We start from the raw sequence: 19,872 nt of genomic DNA on the forward strand, positions 1-19,872 counted from the left end.
TATTGTAATTAAACATCTAATACCTAACAGTCCAACATTTGACAATTACCAAAGAATAATTGCTTAATCCCAAATGCATATCAAATTATATAGGTACCCACGGCAATATCTCGTTTGCCAAGTAATCCGAGATATTTTTGACGTATCTCGGATTTGGGAATCGATGAATTCTAACCAATGACGTGACTGCTTTTGTCTCGATTAATTCTTACCAATGAAGTGATGGCTGCGGTTTCGGATGTGTTTTGACAGAATCGATTCCTTGTTTGATGACGATTCAAAGCGATTGTCTCGGACTATGTGATGATTTTTGACAGTGTCGATTACTTGTTCGATGACGTTTCAAAACGATTTGAGAATCGATTTGTCCATGAAAATATTTCGATGGTCAAAAAGATCGAGTAAATCATTGATGATTTATCGATTATGCCCATCGCTACCAGAGACCGATGTGGAACCTGTTCTTAATCCGGTTACTTTTGAAACCGGTTCCTCAGAAAAAAAATCATGGGGTCGTTGACGGCTAGAGAAAGTTCAAAAAATGGAAAGTTCCCAAAAATTTCAAAATAAGTCTAACATTTTTCATGATAAAAATTCAAAAAGCCTTAGGTGTTCATACAAATAATACCGTCAAACTGTCAGAAAAGCACAGCCCAAATAACCGGGATACGAATATCGACCATCTCTACATCTCTAGTCTCTAGCGAGAAAAGAAGCAAAAGCAAATCGAGCAAATCGATAGCGAACTTGGTTCGTTGCGTCGATGTGTCGGTCTGCCGCCGTTTTCGCCGAATTTGTGTTTTTCTTCATACAGAATTTATTGTGCTCTGTGTTTTTGTTTGAATGATGCGTTTCAAAGAGATGTGTCGCACCTGTATGTGCGTTGGCCACGAACTGCATCCTTTGTTTCTGCAGAAGAACAGTTCAGTCAAGGGACTGCCTCACGTCTCCGAAATGGTCATGGCGATTTCGTCTGTCAGGGTGAGATTTAAACTAAACATAATTTGTTTTGTCCGTAATGAATTAGGTCCTCGGGGCCTTTTTCCAGTTTGCAGGTTTCTAGTTTTGAACATCGTATTGACCAGACGCTAAAAGAGGCAGGAGCCATCTTTGTTTTGTTTGTCGTCTGTCACTTTTCAGTATCATTAATTTATGCCTTTTATTATTGTATTTAGGTTCGTTTTAGTGTTGTTATGCTCGAGGAAATGCCATTCCAATGTACAGTAATTATTCACATCAAGACTTCCCGAATAAAGCATAGCTTGTTTGTAATTGTAATGTTATGTGTGTCCCAAGATCGAGTTTCTTGGCGGTCCGTCCTCTCTACCTACCCCTTCGAGTAAACTGCATGATGGTTAGTTAGTCAGTTGTTTGTAATTTTTTCGGTGATTGAGATAATTTGGTGATAACGAAAATAGTGCAGTAAAAAGACGTGATACCGAGAGCAGAAATATGAAAACATGATTTCCATACCTGTGTTAGTAGCAGTGTTTACCTCTGTCAGAGTTGAAAAGCACTAATGTTATTTTTTTAAATGGTTTACCCACTAATTTTTTTTGGCTTAATTGAAAAAACTATTACTTGATTATTGACTTTGAAATTTGATGAATTCTTTCAATTTTTTAAACAATCCTTCTGCCTGCTCCAGTTCATTTATACATGTCTCCTGCGCAGGCACACCAGAGAGCATGTGGTGGTGTCTGGCGCGCAGTAATGTGTGGGCGCTTAGTGAGAACACTGCATATAGCTTCACATGTTTGAGGTATAATATAACTGAGAGCTTGGGGTGATATTATTGTAGAATATTTGAGATCTTCCAGTTAAAATAAATCTCAGAGTTCCAGTAATGTATAGTTCTAGAATGGATAAAAACTGATTATTTACATTAACCAGTAGGAGCCGGCAAGAAAATGCAATAAATAAAAATACTAATATCCAAAGGCAAAATGAATGTATAAGATCGACACTGCAATTACAGTGCTTCGTGACGAGCGTGGGCACAATTCTTGAAAACTGCGATGCATTCGGCTACGGCTCCTAAGAATTAATTTTCTTACTTATTCTCATAAATTGAATTTTCAAGTCCCACTTAACCATCGACCATCTATAATTACTTTCATTCGTTCTCAAATAATTATGCCAATCTTTTGGTTCAATTAGCAGTTTACCTGTGAATAATTATTCCTTTTTAGCAACCGTTGTTTACATGAAACCTTTGAAACATTTTTTGCAAACCGAACACTGCTAACACATTGTCTGTCGACGCCATCTTTCTCAATTGAGAGGATTTCAGGTCTGCCTTAATGTGTGGGCGCTCCAGGCGAATCCGGCATACCTGCAAAGGTCACCTGTACATTTTCGCCGGATGTGTTTGCCTGAGCGTCTGGAGCCGGCATTTGTGGTTATTTTCAAAATAATTTAGGTTCCTGTTACCCAGATGTTCATTTTCAACATTGTTTTATGCTCTCATCTCATGAATATTTTCTACATGTCATTCTATTATAGGAAAATTTACATTCTATTACCAAAAATTACAAAAATCAAAAATCACAGACAAGCGGCCTGGATTGAAGAATCGAGTCCCAGAAAGAATTAAAATGTATGAATATTAGAATAGTCTACTACAGTCCTTAGGCGGTGGAATTTAGACATCTATTGATAAAATTGGAAAGCATTAAATCAGCGTTCTACTAATGAAAACTGTAATATGCGGGAATATTCGAAAAATTCAAAAAAATGTTTTAAAAAAGGTAAAGAAAAGTGATGGCATGCGATCGCTCAACACTTTTTTGCAAACTTGGCACTATATGCCGAAAATTATCTGAGTGACTATAAAACTACAGTACTTATTTAAAAATTAAATGATGTTTGGTTTTATAATTCGTATTGTTAATTATTATTTTCATGTTTATATTTTGTTTAACAAATCCACTTTTGGTAAGAACATATAGTTTTTTCAAGTGGAAATTCATGCCAATCTTGACCTCTGTAGGTCTAGCAAGTATGCAACTTTGGTCAGTTCTAGACATGTACACCTGAGAATAATTTATTGTCAGTTAATAGTGTGGAAGTTTGTATGAAAAGTCATTGTCATTAGTTGTACATATTTTTAACATGTGGTATGAGCTGTGTAACCAATTTAATAGTGATGTAATGCTATCTTTAATTGATTGGATTCTAGTTGAAACCGAATGATGGTCTGCCTGCACAAGTCTGCATGCAGTGTATCAAAACTGTGGAACTGATCCTCCATTTTAGAGACCTATCTGAAAAGTCAGAATCACTGTATCGAAAGTATCTTTCCGAGAGAAACATTCACACCCTGACACCCCCGGAGGACGCCACGACGCTCGTCAAGCAGGAAGACTCCTTTGACACTGACGACTACACTGATGACTTCCTAATTTACAAGACTGAAACAGAATTGCCTGTGGAAGGGCCAAAGGAAGAAACGCTTCCTCTTTCTGATATTAAAAGTAAGTAGCAGTTGTCCCATGTCACACTTATCACACTCGTTTATCCGAACAATAGACAAAACATAATGAGATCACCTGTTGTACGCACTCTTCTCTGATGTGTTTTATTTTTAATATCTTTATCCATTTTCTGTTGCAGGGAAATCGAAGGTTAGATCGTGCGATTCGTGCGACAAGACTTATTTGACCCGCAAGGCTCTAAGGCGGCATGCGCTGATCCACAAGGCCAGTCGCTTCTCCTGCATGAAGCACTGCAAGAGTGTGTTCTCCAGAAGGGACCACCTCAAGAAGCACCTGCAGACGGTGCATGCAGCGGAAGACATTGACACTTTCCTGAATGCTCTTTCAGCTAAGGTAAATATCACCAGTTTGTTATCTATATATTGTAGATGTATGCCCGGTAGACGCAAGTCTGTTGTTATTAGTGCCAGGAGTGTTAGAGTGGTTTGAACGGTAGAAGAAGTCAGGGACTCCCGAGAAAGACTGACGCATTATCTCTGCACTGGAAAGAGATACCTAGTCGAATTCAAGTCATTATACTTTAGTTTTTTAATGCGGTTTACATACTTCATGATACTACATTAAGTAAACGATAGAAAAGTCGGGGTGCCTGAGTGAAGATGATTTGTAAAAATTTGTACGTGATAAATGAAGAAAGGGGTTTAGTTAAGTAGAATGTATGCACCGCAACAAGCCCCCAACCCGGAAGAACTATAATGCTTTATTGATACTATCAGATTGTTTAAAGTGAGGCTTAATGTGTTTGCAGACGAAGGTGAAATATGACTGCGAGCATTGCGGTGTGGATGCCCCCAGCAAGGTGGCTATGGCCAAGCACCTGCGCGCCTGCCACCGCGACAAGCTGCCGCCACGGAAGAATGGCAACTGTGAACTCCATAGCAGTGACAAAGACTCTGAAGATGATACAAATTGTTACAACAACCAAGCCGAAGATTCTGAAGAAGTTACAAAAGTGGACACACGACGAACGGTAATTAGTATATGCGCAGACTCATGGAAAATCACAAGATTTTATAATTGTTGGATTTGTAAAGTTTTTATTAAAAAAATGCCTCAGGATCATTGAATTGCAAATACAAATGTTGCCAATTTTAGAGATATCAAAAATTTACCAAACATCAAAAAATTACATAATATGTCAAAGAGGTCAAAGGTTTAAAGAAATACAGGTCTTTGTTTTAGTAAGTAGTCTACATTTTTTACATCATTAAAATACATACAACTAATAATAAAAAATACAGTTAGTAAAAATAAATTTTATAGTATTAAAAATAGATTAAAAGTAACAAAATATGCAAAAAAGTCTAAGAACCCATTGACATTTATTAGTTGGGCTGAAGTGCTTTGCGTAAAAATGTAAAATAGAGTGTAAAGCAAATATTCACTAAAATATAATCCTATTTAAACTAGGGATATAAAAACTAATTGTTATGAACAACATAAATTTGAAAAAAGACATATTTTACAGAAATCTTTTTGTCGCTCGAAATGAAGATCATGTTTAGAAAGTCTTTTTTTACGTCTATTATCTTCATTTTAATTTACGCAATTCACTGTTTTTAAACATGCCAATTATTTTTTTCTTAAAACATTTACAACTTTCCTCAGTTCTAAATCGTTGAAGGACTGAAGTTTGTTGTTTTTGTGATTTTTATCCAGTGAATTTTATGTATTTGAGTCGTCGACTCACAAAACCCGCTCTGGAACTTTTTCAAAATTTGTAGTCATGAAAAACTTCTTGGAACACTATGCAAATTAAAAGTATATACCTTTTATGCTAAATATCGACATAATAATACATTGTTCGTTTGGTATTTAGCGAAAAATATTAATATGTTATTTATTTCCAATTTACTTTAAGCACTTTTTGTGACTGCACCAGCAGAGATTTCCAGAGCAGTTGCAAGACGACGACTCATTTCAAACTTTATCTCTTGCATCTGTTTTCATTTCTTCCAAACCTTTAGGAACCATCGGAAGTGAAACACGTTTTCGTTTTACAATTATCAACATACCTCAATTGGGGATGCCATAGTCTCACTGGTTCTAGATGTTTGATATCAGTTGGGAGTCTTTTTCTATTCACATAATATATTGAACATTTTCTAATACTAAACTCATATTTTTCAATGGCCCTAATTTATTACAGCTCTTCAATATAATTGTTAAAAAAAAAAAACAAATTTAACTAAATTTTATTTGCGCACGCGGGTATTTGAAACCGTAACCTACGGATTCGTAATCATGAGCTGTCAATAAAGAACCATTATTGTGAGTAAAATCTAGTCAACAACAAATCTTTAACCCTTCAGGCATATTAACCGTTATATTTCTCAAAGATACTGTCAGAAAGTCTGAAAATTTGTGTGTATTTCTACTTTTCAATAAAATTCAAATAAATGGGATATTTCTGAATGTATCCGAAAATTAAAATGAGTTTTCAAATGTTATTATTAAAAATAAACTTAATTTTTAAATTATGTATTTTTAATCAAACACAATCTTTTAAAAATGGCTCACCTCACGTTTTTCTTCTAAACTAGAGCTAAAATTATATACTATAAATATTACTGCCACCTCACTTTTTTTTATTTCATATAAAAATAATTAATTAAAAATTAAAGTTTCATAAATTTCATACATTTTAATTATTCTGCTGTTGACTTCTATATTTGAATATTAAGCTTGGTGTTTTCTCTTTCTTACACTTTTTAGTTAATATTTCTAACTATTACGGTAATAGTCCAAGCGATGACCGTAAAAATTATATCCGATAGGCCACTTTAACCAAATGCTTAAACCTTCTGCCAGATTTCTACTCAGCAGGAGTCCTGTAAAGCAACAAAAACATCTGTCTTGCCACTTTACTAAATCGCAAAGTTACAAAAAAAATCGGTTCTGCCAACATTTAACAATTAATTCACTCTTAATTTACCTAGTAGTATCGAGAAGAAAACATGTGCCCTCATCCGCCACCTGAAAGAAACATATTATGCATGAATTTAGATATGGTTCTGTCGATTTAATATTGTGGTAAACTATGTGGCAGATGCGATTATTCGAGAATAAAATACATTTCTTATAGTGACACTGTTAAATTACTTAGTAATATGACAACTAAAGTGACAAATTTCAAAATTACAGTGCTTGTATTTGTCACTTTGTGATTTATTATTTTTAAATCTATTTAAACAAAAATGTAAATGTTTGCTTGTAAATTTTGACACAATGTTACATTCGAATAAGCATGAGTAAAAACTAAGTATATAAAAATATACCTATATAATATAGACGTCACCTTTAACAACAATACAGCAACTCGTGGTGGGGTATAAGCTAGTTTACTATAATTGATGAAATATTTTTTCAGTTATTTACAAAAAATTATAAAAAACACATTCTCACTAACACTGTTAAATTACCTATTCAGTCACATCCTCATAGCACTCAATTGGCTCAAATGTTGGCAGAAGGTTTATTTTTTCACAACTAATTAGCGGTAAACTTTTGCCTTAGTTTTAGTAATGTGGCATGTCAGATATGTTCGTCCCAAAAATGACACCTGAAGTTTTCCCTTTCCAGGACTCCTCCCTAGTCTGGCAGAATTCGTTTTTTTACTAATCTTATTCAGGGTTAATTGGCCAGCACTCATTTGGTTGAAGTGGCCTATCAGATATAATTTTTAAGGTCATCGCTTGGACTATAAGGGAGACAATAATTTCTCATTTGAGCTGTTCTGAAAAGAGAACAGATTGGCTCTACGGTTGTTCACGCAATATATTTAATTGCTAGGTATGCATTTGCAAAGACTTGCTGGATAGGAAATCTCAAATCCTGCAATTGTCCTACCTACCCTATGTCACCATGTCTGGTTTAATTGTTGCAAGATGTCAATAAGTGACATTATGCTCATTTTGAGCTCTGCAGAGCTCAGTATAAAATAGTACCTCAGACAGAATCTGGCAGACTGGCCCCAACTGCGACGGGTGAGTTCCATTGTTATCCTATAATCCAATCCGGGCTTTTCTTATGTTCCAGAAGCCCAGGTTTAAACTTTGAGGAATACTGTCTATCAAGTTTAGCGGATGCATTGAAAATAGCAAATATATAACATTGCGTTTAACATAGTTCTGGAACTGGTCCTTTGGGTGTGTTGCGTAGGGCTTATTCCAGCATATTAAGCATACCAGCAAACTAATAGAGTGGAGTCGTAGTTTAGCTACTCCATACTGTTTGTTCCCAAAACCAAAAAAATTAGCCTAAGGAGTTAATGAGTAATGGTGAAAATCAAAGTGTTTTAATTTATTTTATGATGTCACACACCACAAAGTGTAATTTTTGGTTCAGGTTGGGGAGGTGTCGGCGAGCGGGGGTGGCGCTATCGCCACCATCAAGGAGGAGCCACGAGGCGAAGACGGGGATCCCGGTGGCCTGGTGCTGGAAGTGCGCTACGAGTGTGCTCAGTGCGGGGCCGCCTACAACAGCCAGCACTCATACGCCGCACACATGACCAAGCACTCCCAGCCCGTGCCCAAAGGACAGACTACTTTCAGGTCTGTAATGAAGATAGTACGAATTTTTGACTGAAGTAAAAGGAATGTAAATGTTTAATTTTAAATTGTAACACTAGGGTGTGTTATACATTTTATTACCAGTTAATAATATTAATGGATGCCTGAAGTTTAAAACTTGTCTCCACCATGAAGAATTTTGGAATCATATTTGATAGTGTGATGATGTTTCATACTCGTAATGAGATGGCTTGTAGCACTTCATTGAGAATGCTGGGTTTGTTCTAAGTACTGCAAGAAATTTTAGAGATACCTCCCCGGGGTTAAATGGTAACCCTGTTTAATTATGCCACAAGCAAATTAATACAATGTGTTAAGTGTGATTTATTTTTTAAAAAAATTATGACTCGATCATATTATAATATACTCACAGTAGAATCCCGTTTATTAAAACCTCAATAATTCAAAAAATCATACGCACCGTAGAACCACGTTAATTCAAACTGCGATAATTCGAAAAATCCCGTATTTTGCCAAAACTAAATACCGGGAAAAAAAATTTCATACCAAATTCGAAGTTTATTTTTCTCCGCGTACAAAAATGTATTTGTGTAATTCGAAAAAATTTTTGCAAAAATGAATCACATAATTTCTTAAATCTGAATCTGACAGACAGGCGTGACAGTAAAATGTCATTTTACGTGGTTATGCATCCTCCTTACACATATTTTTATGTATTAAATCTGAATCGATTTTTACTGCAATATCCGAGTTCTAAAGTCCGGCCTCAGCCTAGAAAATTCAATTTACGAAGAAATATATCGTATTTTCACAAATTTATATCAAATATCTGATTTTCAAGTCCTGAACGCGATGGTAATCGGCCGGGAAATTTCGATTTACTCATATTTATATATTGTTATTTTTAAGAATTTACTTTGAATGTCTGAATTTAAAAGGCGGGCCGTGATGGAAATGGGCCGCAAAATTTCGATTTATGCAGAAATTGTCGTATTTTTTCAAATTTACTCGAATTTCTGAATTTAAATGACCGGCCGCGACGGAAATCAGTCATGGAATTTCAATTTATGCAGGAATATATTGTGTTTTTACAAACTTACTTAGAATATCTATGTTTAACCCTTAGGATACGACCAACTACAATAGCAGTTCAGTGAAATCATGACTACCTTCAGGTGCACTGCAATGTGCAGTGTAGGTTAGCAGGTTAGGTGTAGTTAGGTTTTAGAAGTTTTGAACGCATTTCAATATTCATGCCTGTCAATTATTTCAAATATAATTTTCAATATTGTACACATATGGCTTTGAGATATTAACAAAATATTAACCGTCTTCTAAGGGTTAAAGAGCCTGCTGTGTGGTAATCGGTTGCGAAATTTTGATTTCTGCGGAAATGCATGGTATTTTTACTAATTTAATTAGATTACCCAATCTGAATAGCCGGCTGCGAAATTTGTTTTTATACGTCCCGTAGATTTCTAATTAACGAGGTTCTACTGTATTATTTTATGGTATGTAGTTTTATTTTTATTTTTGTATTTATTAACTTTCAAAAATACATTTTTTACAATTAAGTCCCGTTAACCCCTCCGACTTTTCGCGAACTTGAAGCTAAGATGTCTTTACCGAAATGTCAATTTCACGAAAACGTTGTGTTATTACCGCCTCACAATCAAAGCTCTATAAATGAAACATTACTGAACGGAGCCGAATAGTAAAAACTGTTTTAGAAAGGTTACAAAATAGGCTTTCAAATTGTTGTATCATAAATAAATATTAACATTTGTAAATATTTAAATTTAGAATGGAAACATGAAAAAATTGTAAAAATGACTCACCTGTAATGTTTTATGTAAAAACGATACTAAAATCACGGATAATGTAAAAAAAAAACACTTATTTCATCGTACAAATGTACAATAAACAATTCTGTCACTTCACTTTTTGACCATTTCATACAAAATATATTTTTAAAAAAATAATTAAACTTGCGAGGCGGGTCGGCACGTCAAACGGCTTTCTTGGCGTCGTTTTACGATTTGGCGGGTAAAATTTGCTTCCACTGAGTAGGTCTTTTTACGGGTTTCTATGGATAACTTTGAATAGAGATGTGAAGCTTCATTCAATACGAATATTCTACTTTTTGTTTTAGGGATGTCACTAGAAGAATAACGGAGTTATGACGATTTTTGTGGAAACACACGCGTTGACGTGTAAACACGCTTATTGTACTTGACTGCTATCGTTATTTTATCGTGTATATCTGCTTACGTTGCTGACCGGTTAAACTGATTGATATCAGTTTGTCAACGGGTTCTTTTAACAATTACTTTTTAAATACACATACAATTTTTACAAGTACATAAAATATACAAATAATTACATTAGTACAAAAAAATTCTTTCACATAACCATTTTTTTAATATACATTTCCTTCTGTGAGTCAATTCACAGCTTTTTATTGAGTTTGGTAACATGTTGTAAATTATTGGAACGAGGTATTCTAGAGTTCTTTGACCATATTTATTCAGGTATCTGGAAACTACAAGTCCATCGTTTGCAATTAGTCTTGTATTATGAACATGTCACTATTTTATTATGTTCAGATTGAGATGTATGCTGACTCGCAATTTTAAGCCACAATAAAGCACGAACAGATAATACATTTACAGAGTTGTATAGTAATGACTTTGGTAAATTTGGTAAAGGTAGTTAAAAATCTAATTTAAATTTTTTCTTTCCTGATTTAACTAAGTACTTACCGTTATTGAACCTAGTACTTATGTTTATTAAATGATTTCAGATGCAATGTTTGCGATAAAGTATTCCATAAAAGAAAAAACCTCAAGCAACACTCCCTAACACATAATAAGGAGAAGGCAAATAAATGCACCCTGTGCTGCAGGTAATTTGTTCATTATTTGTCCCACAAATTTTCTGAAAAAAAGTGAACACACAACCAGTGGCGGCTCGTGACTTTTGGGTGTACTAGACTGCTAATATTAAATAAAATGGCATTGTTGATGTTGTGGGTGAAACCTTTTTTTTCCAAAATGATATATTTTTTATTTATTAGTAAGTAATTTGCGTGTAATGGAAAATTTCCGTAAATTATTTGTAAGTATTATGTACTTCAATCAATCTGGCGTATGAAAATACCAACAGATTGTGTTTTACTTAGTATCATTTTGGGATAAAATTACATATCATAATTACATATCATAATTACATATCATAATTACATACATATTCATAGTTTTTAGTATAGAAAAAAAATCCTTCGAAAACCTGCCATTTAATTTTTAGCATCGATGTCTAGGTGCCATTGCAAACTTACCACAAGCGTTTCAATTTATTAAACTGATTTCACAAGCTGTGAGTTCACGTGGACACAATTAGAACTGTCAAAAAATTATGTTTCTTATGACTTCTAAGTAAGTTGCAATATTATTTACGTTAAGTAATTTACAATGCCATTTGCGCTGGTAATTTTACACTTTGAAATTGTGAAAAACCTAAATAAATATATTTTCTTGCAATGCCCTTTAGAGCAAATGAAAAACGTTAACGAGAGTTGGTATTTGATTGCAGAGCTTTCACCAGACCCGACCAACTTATCTTGCACATGAATAATCACACGGGCAAGAAGCGACACCAGTGCACCCACTGTGATAAAGGTGAGGATGAACTATTCTTTCCTTTATTGTCAACCATTTAAGAAGGAAGAAATCGCTTTTTATCTTTAATTTTTGTTCCAGGTTTCAACATGCTCTCCACATTGAAGGACCACCTCAGAACTCATAGTGGCGAGAGACCCTTTCTGTGCTCCATTTGTGGAAAAGGTAAAATACAGTAATGCAATGAGTCAATCAGTGGTAAGATGAATGTGTGTATTTTGACATTCAGTGTTTTGCAGGGTTCACTCAGAACACTAACTTGAAGCAGCACTTGATGCGCCACTCGGCCACCAAGCCCTTCACCTGCCCGACTTGCCTCAACAAGTTTGTGTCCAAGGGGGAGCTAGACGCACACCTTCGAAAGCACACGGGCGAGCACCCCTTTGTGTGCAGCACCTGCGGCACAGGCTTCACCACCTCCAGCTCTTTGGTAAGCAACCAAACACTGTTCTTTAGCCAACGCGTCTTTTGCTGTTATTGTCTTTGTATTCATTCTAATTATCATAACTTTTCCCTAAACTACAGCGATTTTATTAAGTCGGGTTTTTGATTTTTTATTCCTGGCATTCTTTTTCGTGGCGTATATTTTTCTATTGCAATCCTAAAGCGCCCTAGAGACGGTTATAAATTGTCAATAACGGCCGCTGTTCCCAATCCTAATAATCAAATTCTAAGCGAATCACCACTCTAATACGTAATTCCAACACACAATAATTGCTTAAGCAAGCCGCTCAGTCTAAGCCAGCCGGACAGCTGGATTAGCTATTTAACCGCTTCTGTGCCAAGAGCGAGTTAACTCGCATTCTTGGCCTGCTGTGCACAGCTACACTTCTACCTACTGGCATTTAAAAGGTTAAGCAATATGTAAGGAAAAAGCTAGTTACAAAAAGTGTCTACAGAGTGAAAAAATACCGCGAATCAATGATCAAATGTCACTCTGACAATCGACAGTCGCGCTCCTTTCAGTTTTTTGTTGTGCATTTGTCATTACATTATCGTTTTAAAATGGATAGAGAAGTTTTAGACATTTTAGATATACTAGATATTACAGAATGGGCCGAAGTAATTGATGAAAACATCGGGTTATACAGGCGGCGACAGGGTGTGGATGTCAATTACATCGAACTATTTATTTATTTATTAATTTACGGACAATATGTCCATTAAAACCATAATATTGACACGAATAAGAAAACATAGATGACAGTGAATGGAGAGTACATGTAGGTATGTGAAGGGCAAAGACAATGTAAAATAGAAAAAGTACATATAGAAAATAACTACAAATGAATTAAATGACAAAGAATTTTTTGACCGTTTTCGTATGACGAAAACGTGTTTTTTTGTATATTTTGAACCTAATTGAGGAGAATTTAACTTATGCAAGCGAAAGGTAAGTTTTTATTTACGCAAGTGTCATTTTTGCGATGAATGTGCGAAATATTTTGCCCTTACCTCATGTCAGATCTGAAAACCTTTCTATTCTATCAATTTAATGTTATTCTTCGCACGCTTTGCTTTGATCTCCATTTTAAGGTTTGTTTGGGTTTGTTTTACTGTCGCACGGAGAAAAAACTTACGTCGATCTGCCAAATCAAATGGGAAGTCCCGATTGTGGCATCACGTTCAAGTTGTCACTTTATTTTTAATATATTATATACGTTAGTTTAAAAAATATGAAATACCAGTTTATGAATAACTGTATTTAAAAGAAGTAATGTGTATTAATAAGAGCTACAATAATTAACTCTTTAATATTAATTTAACATAGAAAGTTTTTAATTTGATGTCATTTTATTGTCTATGGTAATGTGCGGTAGTGTGTGGGGCTACTTAAGATTTTCAAAGATAAAATGATTGGGAACAACGCAAATCGAACGTTCCCTACAAAATGCTTAAAAATCGCTTGGCTGAGCAAAAACAAAGATTTGAACTTAGATAACGATTAAAAAGTTGGGAACAGCGGCCGTAACTCTTGTGAGCTAGACAAGTGTGAATAATATCAAAACAATAAAAACTGTATCAAACAATAGTCAAACACATAGCACACAATAGAAATGTCCCAATATATTATTATATTATAACAAAAATTTTATGACATTCTTTATCTTTATTATTATTAGAATTGTACAATTTTTTTTTACAATTTTTTCAATTAAATTTGGCTCTTAACCAGTTTTTACAAAAAAATGTTTTATGTACTATAGAAAGTTCAGAAAGCAAATTATTATTAGACATTGGGACAATTACTTGGCGGTGTGTCATGGAGTGGAAGGCGGAGTGTTTTTGTGCGGCTGTGTGATTGGAGGTCTTGTGGATTACTTTGTCAGTGTATGTGGGTTTGGGATATATATATCAAAATCGATTTTATTATTTGTAATAATATGGTCCAAAAAGTTAAAAGTATCGTGGCCTATTGCAATTGTAAATTTTATGTGATTATGAAAACAATTAAAAAGGTTAAGAAAGTTGTTGAGTTGACATTCTGATCCTGTCCAAATGCAGAGGATATCGCCCAGATACCTGGTCCATAGTAAAATATTTCTTAAAAGGGGGGATGCTTAATTAAAAACTTGATTCCAATTCATTCACAAATATATTAGCAATTAGAGGGCTGGTAGGGGCTCCCATTGTTAGTCCCTCTTTTTATTGATGCTCTTATTGTACTGAAAATAATTTTGATTTAAAACTAAGTAAAAGAGTTTGATCACTAGAAAGAAATTTAGAGTCCTCCGATAATTTCTGCTTTCCTTTCAGTAATAGGTACCTTTCAACACTTGGTAATATATAATGTTCACCCATTGTTTTGTAATGTTAAGTTAGTATGTTTTTCCCTGAGAAAGGAACGGTTGTTCCGAGACCGGTCGGCGTATATAGTAGTAATTTTGTTGCAATTATTGTTGTGCTTAGGGTGGACTGTCTGGATGAAGCTATTGACAATTTACGAGGGTGGTCTGAAAAGTTTCCGACCTAACAATGAAACAAGGTTTTTTTTCCCAAGTTTTTTTATTTATTTTTTTATAGTCTCCTTGTAACTCTACACTCTTCTCTCAGCGATGCTCCCATCTCTCTAACCCATCCAAATAGTACTCTGCAAAATAATTGTTCACAAAGGTGATTGCCTCCTCATTTGACGAAAATCTCTGTCCTCCGAGTGCAGTTTTTAGATTAGGAAACAAAAAGAAGTCGCTTGGGGCTAGATCTGGTGAGAAAAGCGGATGGTCAGGCAGTTCAAACCGCAATTTGTGGATTTTTGCCATGACAACCGCTGAGGTGTGAGACGGCGCGTTGTCTTGGTGAAACAGGATTTTCTTTTTCTGCAAATGTGGCCATTTCTCCGCAATTTCTGCCTTCAGCTTGTCAAGTAATGATGCGTAGTATTCTCCTGTTATAGTTTTTCCTTTTTGAAGATAATCAATCAAATAACTCCATGACTATCCCAAAAAACAGTCACCATCACTTTCCCAGGCGAGAAAACAGTTTTTGCTTTTTTTGGAGCCAGTTCCCCTTTTGCAGTCCACTGTTTTGACTGTATTTTTGTTTCGGGCGTATAATTGTGTAACCAAGTTTCATCTACAGTAATGAATCGGAGCCAAAACTCGGATTTATTGCGCCTAAACTGCGTCAACAGAGCGTTGGAAATGTTCCTTCGAACACGTTTTTGGTCTAACGTGAGCAAACGCAGCACCCAACGCTCAGACAGCTTTCTCATTTCTAAATCTTGATTTAATGTGTGACAGACACGTTCTTTGAAAATTTTCATAACCCCTACTATCTCTCTCATTTTAATTCGTCGGTCGTCTAACACTATTTGGTGAAGTTAGCAATGTTATCGTCAGTAGTTGCAGTTTTTGGACGTCTCGAACGTTTATCGTCTCCCAAGCTCCTATGTCCACGTTTATATTCAGCTGCCCAAAATTTCACTGTAGTAAATTTTGGTGCACAGTCCCCATACACAGAGTCCAACTCATCTTTGATTTGCGTAGGCATATTGCCTTTCAAAAACAAAAATTTAATAACAGCTCGATACTCAATTTTTCCATTTTCATAAAAACACACACATCGACTCACTCAAACGACTGTCATCTAAAAACTGCACGTCCAAAATGGCCGAAACTTTGGTGAGTAATTGTCAAAAGATGCACAACTATATTCACTAGCTTTTATTGACGAGTACCGCCATCTTTGCGTAGAGGTCGGAAACTTTTCAGACCACCCTCGTATATTGACCCTCTCCTAGGCCCTTTAAACCCACCACAAACTCTGTAAATATTTTGACAGCTCCTGTTTCGGCCGCACGGGATCCAATAGTATTTTTATTTTGTTTGAGGCCAACCTGTTTGATAAAATAAAAATCTTTGAATATAATACCTATTTTAGGTTTGTATATTGTTTTTGAGTTAAATTCGAACAGCCTTATCAGTTAGCGTTATATTCTGGACAACGGCCGTAAGTCTTTCTCAAAAAACATGTACCAATCCAAAATAAGTGCTTCATGTGTTTTTATTTAGCAGCTCAGTCCTGACTTGATGTATTGCGATGATTGTCTTGTGTTCTATATATGTTTACTTTTGAAATCACCCTGCAGAAGAGATTTTTTCTAGTTGCCTTTGAATTGTTCTCATTGTGGTTTAGCCAAGATTTCTAACCAATTCTATTTTCCAAACATCATTTCATCCAACAAAAATATTATTTTCTCCCTTAAATGGCTGCTTATTAAAGTTGTTGTTTATTCAGTGCACTGCTGGAATCTATGAACAGATGTTGCTAGCGTAAGGATTTAAGGAAGGCATCAGGTATCAACTGGCTGTATAAATATTATGACTGTAACATGCGCTCCTACTTTAAACGTATTGAGATATCATATGTTTAGCAATTTTTTCAATTCCATATTAATATGTTACATAATAAATATGTTTGTAACAGGCGTATTTTATGTAACTCAATGTGTTTATGTATTGACACATTAGGTTAGTGGATATGTAAGAAGCATTTTAACTCTGTCCTCAGGTAAAACACAAGAGGATCCACTCGGGCGAGCGGCCATATGTGTGCGACCTTTGCCCTCAGCGTTTCACAGCACTCGGTACCCTGAAGAATCACCGCCGAACGCACACTGGCGAGAAGCCTTATGCCTGCACACATTGCATCCGAGCTTTCGCTCAGAAGAGTGACTTGGTAAGCATTCTGTCTATAGCCACTTACAGGCAAGGCCGTACGTGTGCGATCTTTGCTGGCAGCGTTTCACGGCACGCGGCAAGGTGAACATTGACCGCCAAATATACACCGGCGAGAAGCCCTTTGTCTACACACAACATGACTTTACTTAATTCTATAATTCTTGTTATTTTTTTTTATATAAAGCACATTGATTTGCAGGTGTCTCACATCCGTACGCACACTGGCGAGCGGCCATATGTGTGCTCCACATGCGGTTCCCCCTACCAACAGTCCTCTGCGCTGAAGGCTCACATCAAGGCTCACCATTCCACCAGTAAGGCACACACATATTTATACATATTTGTAATTATTCCAGTCAGCCATGACTGTTCAGTGTAATTAATGTTATGAATGTTCCAGATGCCAACGTAGTGATGGAATCGCAGCTCACTGACATCCAAAGTGCGTACCGAACTGCCATAGACAATTCCCAGAGCCCTCACTTCCCCAACCCGTGAAACTCTAACACACAAACATAACTGATTTAAGCACATATGACAGTTAAATGATATTTTATGTGATACAACAGATCTAACCTGGTTATCTGAACTGATTCTTTGGATATGATATTTTAGCATTTTCGTCATTTTCTTATCTTACAATTTATATAATATTTACATGAATATCTTGATTTTATGAACAGTAATATAATTATTAATAATATTTATTATAATATTACTGCTCAAAATCAGGATATCAGCTGGAGATATACGTTTGTTTTGCAAATTGGCCAAGTAAGCTCCAACAAGAATTAAAAAACCATTTTTAAAAATTTATTACATAACAGTGTAGAAGTCATCCCCGACTACTACCACCATTCACATTTGCTTCATATATTCTCTTTACTCTCCTTTCTTCATTCATTCGGTCTACGTGCCCAAACCATCTAAGCGTCCCTTTCTTAATCTTACTCATCACGCTTACATTAGCCTTGCATTATTTGTGGATCTCCACATTCCTCACACGATCATGCATGGTTTTACCACTCATACGCTTCATACATACATTTCTACAGCATTCAATCTACTTTCTTCCTTCCTCTGCCAGTTCCATGCCTCACTTCCATACATCAGGGCAGGTCCCAGCACTCCATTGTGGACTGCTAGCTTCGCTTCTTTGGACATTTTTTTTGATAGCGCCAACCGCGTTCAGTCCTCCATTAATAGAGTTACCTGAATTTACCCTTCTTTCAATATCTCTGTCAGCCTTCCCATCTCTCGTAAACATACTTCTTAAATACACCAACTCATCCTGCTCCAAGTATTCATCATTCACAACTATATTGCACACCTTTTTTTTCATACTCTCTCTTTAACTAGGAATTAATTTAACTAAGAATTGTTTACCTAATACAAGATGACGAAACGTCATTGAACAAAGAATCGATTCTGTCAAAAATCATCACACAGTCCAAGACAATCGTTTAAAAACATCATAAAAGGAGGAAACGATTCTGTCAAAAATCATCACACAGTCCGAGACAATCGTTTTTTCAAAACTTCATCGAACAAGGAATTGATTCTGTTAAAAGTCATCACTCAGTCCGAGACAATCATTTTGAAACATCATCAAACGAGGAATCGATTCTCTCTAAAATCATCACACAGTCCTAGACAATCGTTTTTTAAATCATTCGAAACCACAGCCATCACGTCATTGGTCAGAATTAATCGAGGTCAAAGCAGTCACGTCATTGGTCAGAATTCATCAACTCCGAGAAACATCAAAAATATCTCAGATATTGCTCCATAAAGAATCTTAAGGTTGAATGTATTGGCGATGTGTGTATTTTATGTGAAAGATGCAATCGGCCTGATATGTATATAAATATTATATTTGGTATTGTTTTAGTGTCCAGGTTTTTATGTCCGTGGGGATGAAATATTTTCAATAATTCTTCTACTGAAGAATGACTTGACGGAATAATGAGAAATGTGGGGAGATTTCAAACCTCCAGTAGAAATATTCAAGTATATAGTATTTCCTTATAATTTGAAGTTGTTACAAAACTTATTTGTATTATTTATTCACTTTAAATGTAGGTATTACAAATTTTACATCATACGAAACGCATTCAAATTCGTAGTCATTCACATCATTATATATTACGATAATTACGTTGCTATCTGCAAGTAAACAATAAACATCAATAGCAGTACGAAAACACTGGTTTAGCCCATTTTTTGCAAATGCAGTACTTATCTACCGCCATAGTGCCATACCAATGTACCAAACTTTGTCTATGTGCCCCCCCCCCTCCCTCAAATATCTGCCTCTGTCCGCAGCTACTGCTCTCGTTGAACTCGGATCCATTATATCAATTCTTTTGATGTTTCAATTAAAATATTTTGATCCTACCAATCTCTATTGCAAACGGAACATAAGTGTTGAAAGTACTGAAGGGTTATTGACTTTATTTCACTTTTTATGTTGAATTCTCACTGTGTTGAGTTATAATGGAATGATACAGCAAGGATTCAAACACGAAAATGCACAACACATTTTAAAAACTCGGATTAAATTAACTTTTTTTTTAAATATCAAAGAATCTTATCTACTTTATGTTGCATGTAAGAGTATTATTTCAGTTTTCATTTTTTAATATTAACTCCACACAGTGGACCCTTTGGATAGATCTTTGAGGACGCTGTGTGGAAGAAAGTGTTCATTAAGTTTAATCTTGCTTTTGGTACTTTATTTGTGAAATGTCATATTTTATATACTCATATGTATGTACGTGCTGTGTGAGAAAGATAATATGTAAATTATTTATTTTGTGATAAGTATGTTGTGTTCACGTAAAACAAAATTTATAATAAGATTCCAGTGAATTCTGTAATCCTCGTACTTTTGTATCTTACCACTGTGTTATAATATAAAATGTAAATAATTGTGTATGTAAATAAAGCATTTAAATTAATTTTTATTTCAGTGTATCTCATTAAG

General features: G+C 35.2%; 1 protein-coding gene across 1 annotated transcript; it reads left to right on the forward strand.

Moving 5' to 3' along the window:
- Positions 1-738: 738 nt before the first annotated feature.
- Positions 739-19,872, forward strand: LOC149412386 (uncharacterized). Its single transcript, XM_089645669.1, has 12 exons — positions 739-981; positions 3,182-3,476; positions 3,616-3,830; positions 4,246-4,467; positions 7,845-8,050; positions 10,833-10,934; positions 11,621-11,706; positions 11,788-11,871; positions 11,946-12,136; positions 16,717-16,884; positions 17,086-17,200; positions 17,287-19,872. The coding sequence occupies exons 1-12, from the start codon at positions 844-846 to the stop codon at positions 17,382-17,384; spliced, it is 1,920 nt and encodes a 639-aa protein (XP_089501795.1). The 5' UTR covers positions 739-843; the 3' UTR covers positions 17,385-19,872.

The sequence above is a fragment of the Hesperophylax consimilis genome, chromosome 23, assembly GCF_061612785.1.
Source record: "Hesperophylax consimilis isolate HC1 chromosome 23, BYU_Hcon_1.0, whole genome shotgun sequence".
Classification (NCBI taxonomy): Eukaryota; Metazoa; Arthropoda; class Insecta; order Trichoptera; family Limnephilidae; genus Hesperophylax; species Hesperophylax consimilis.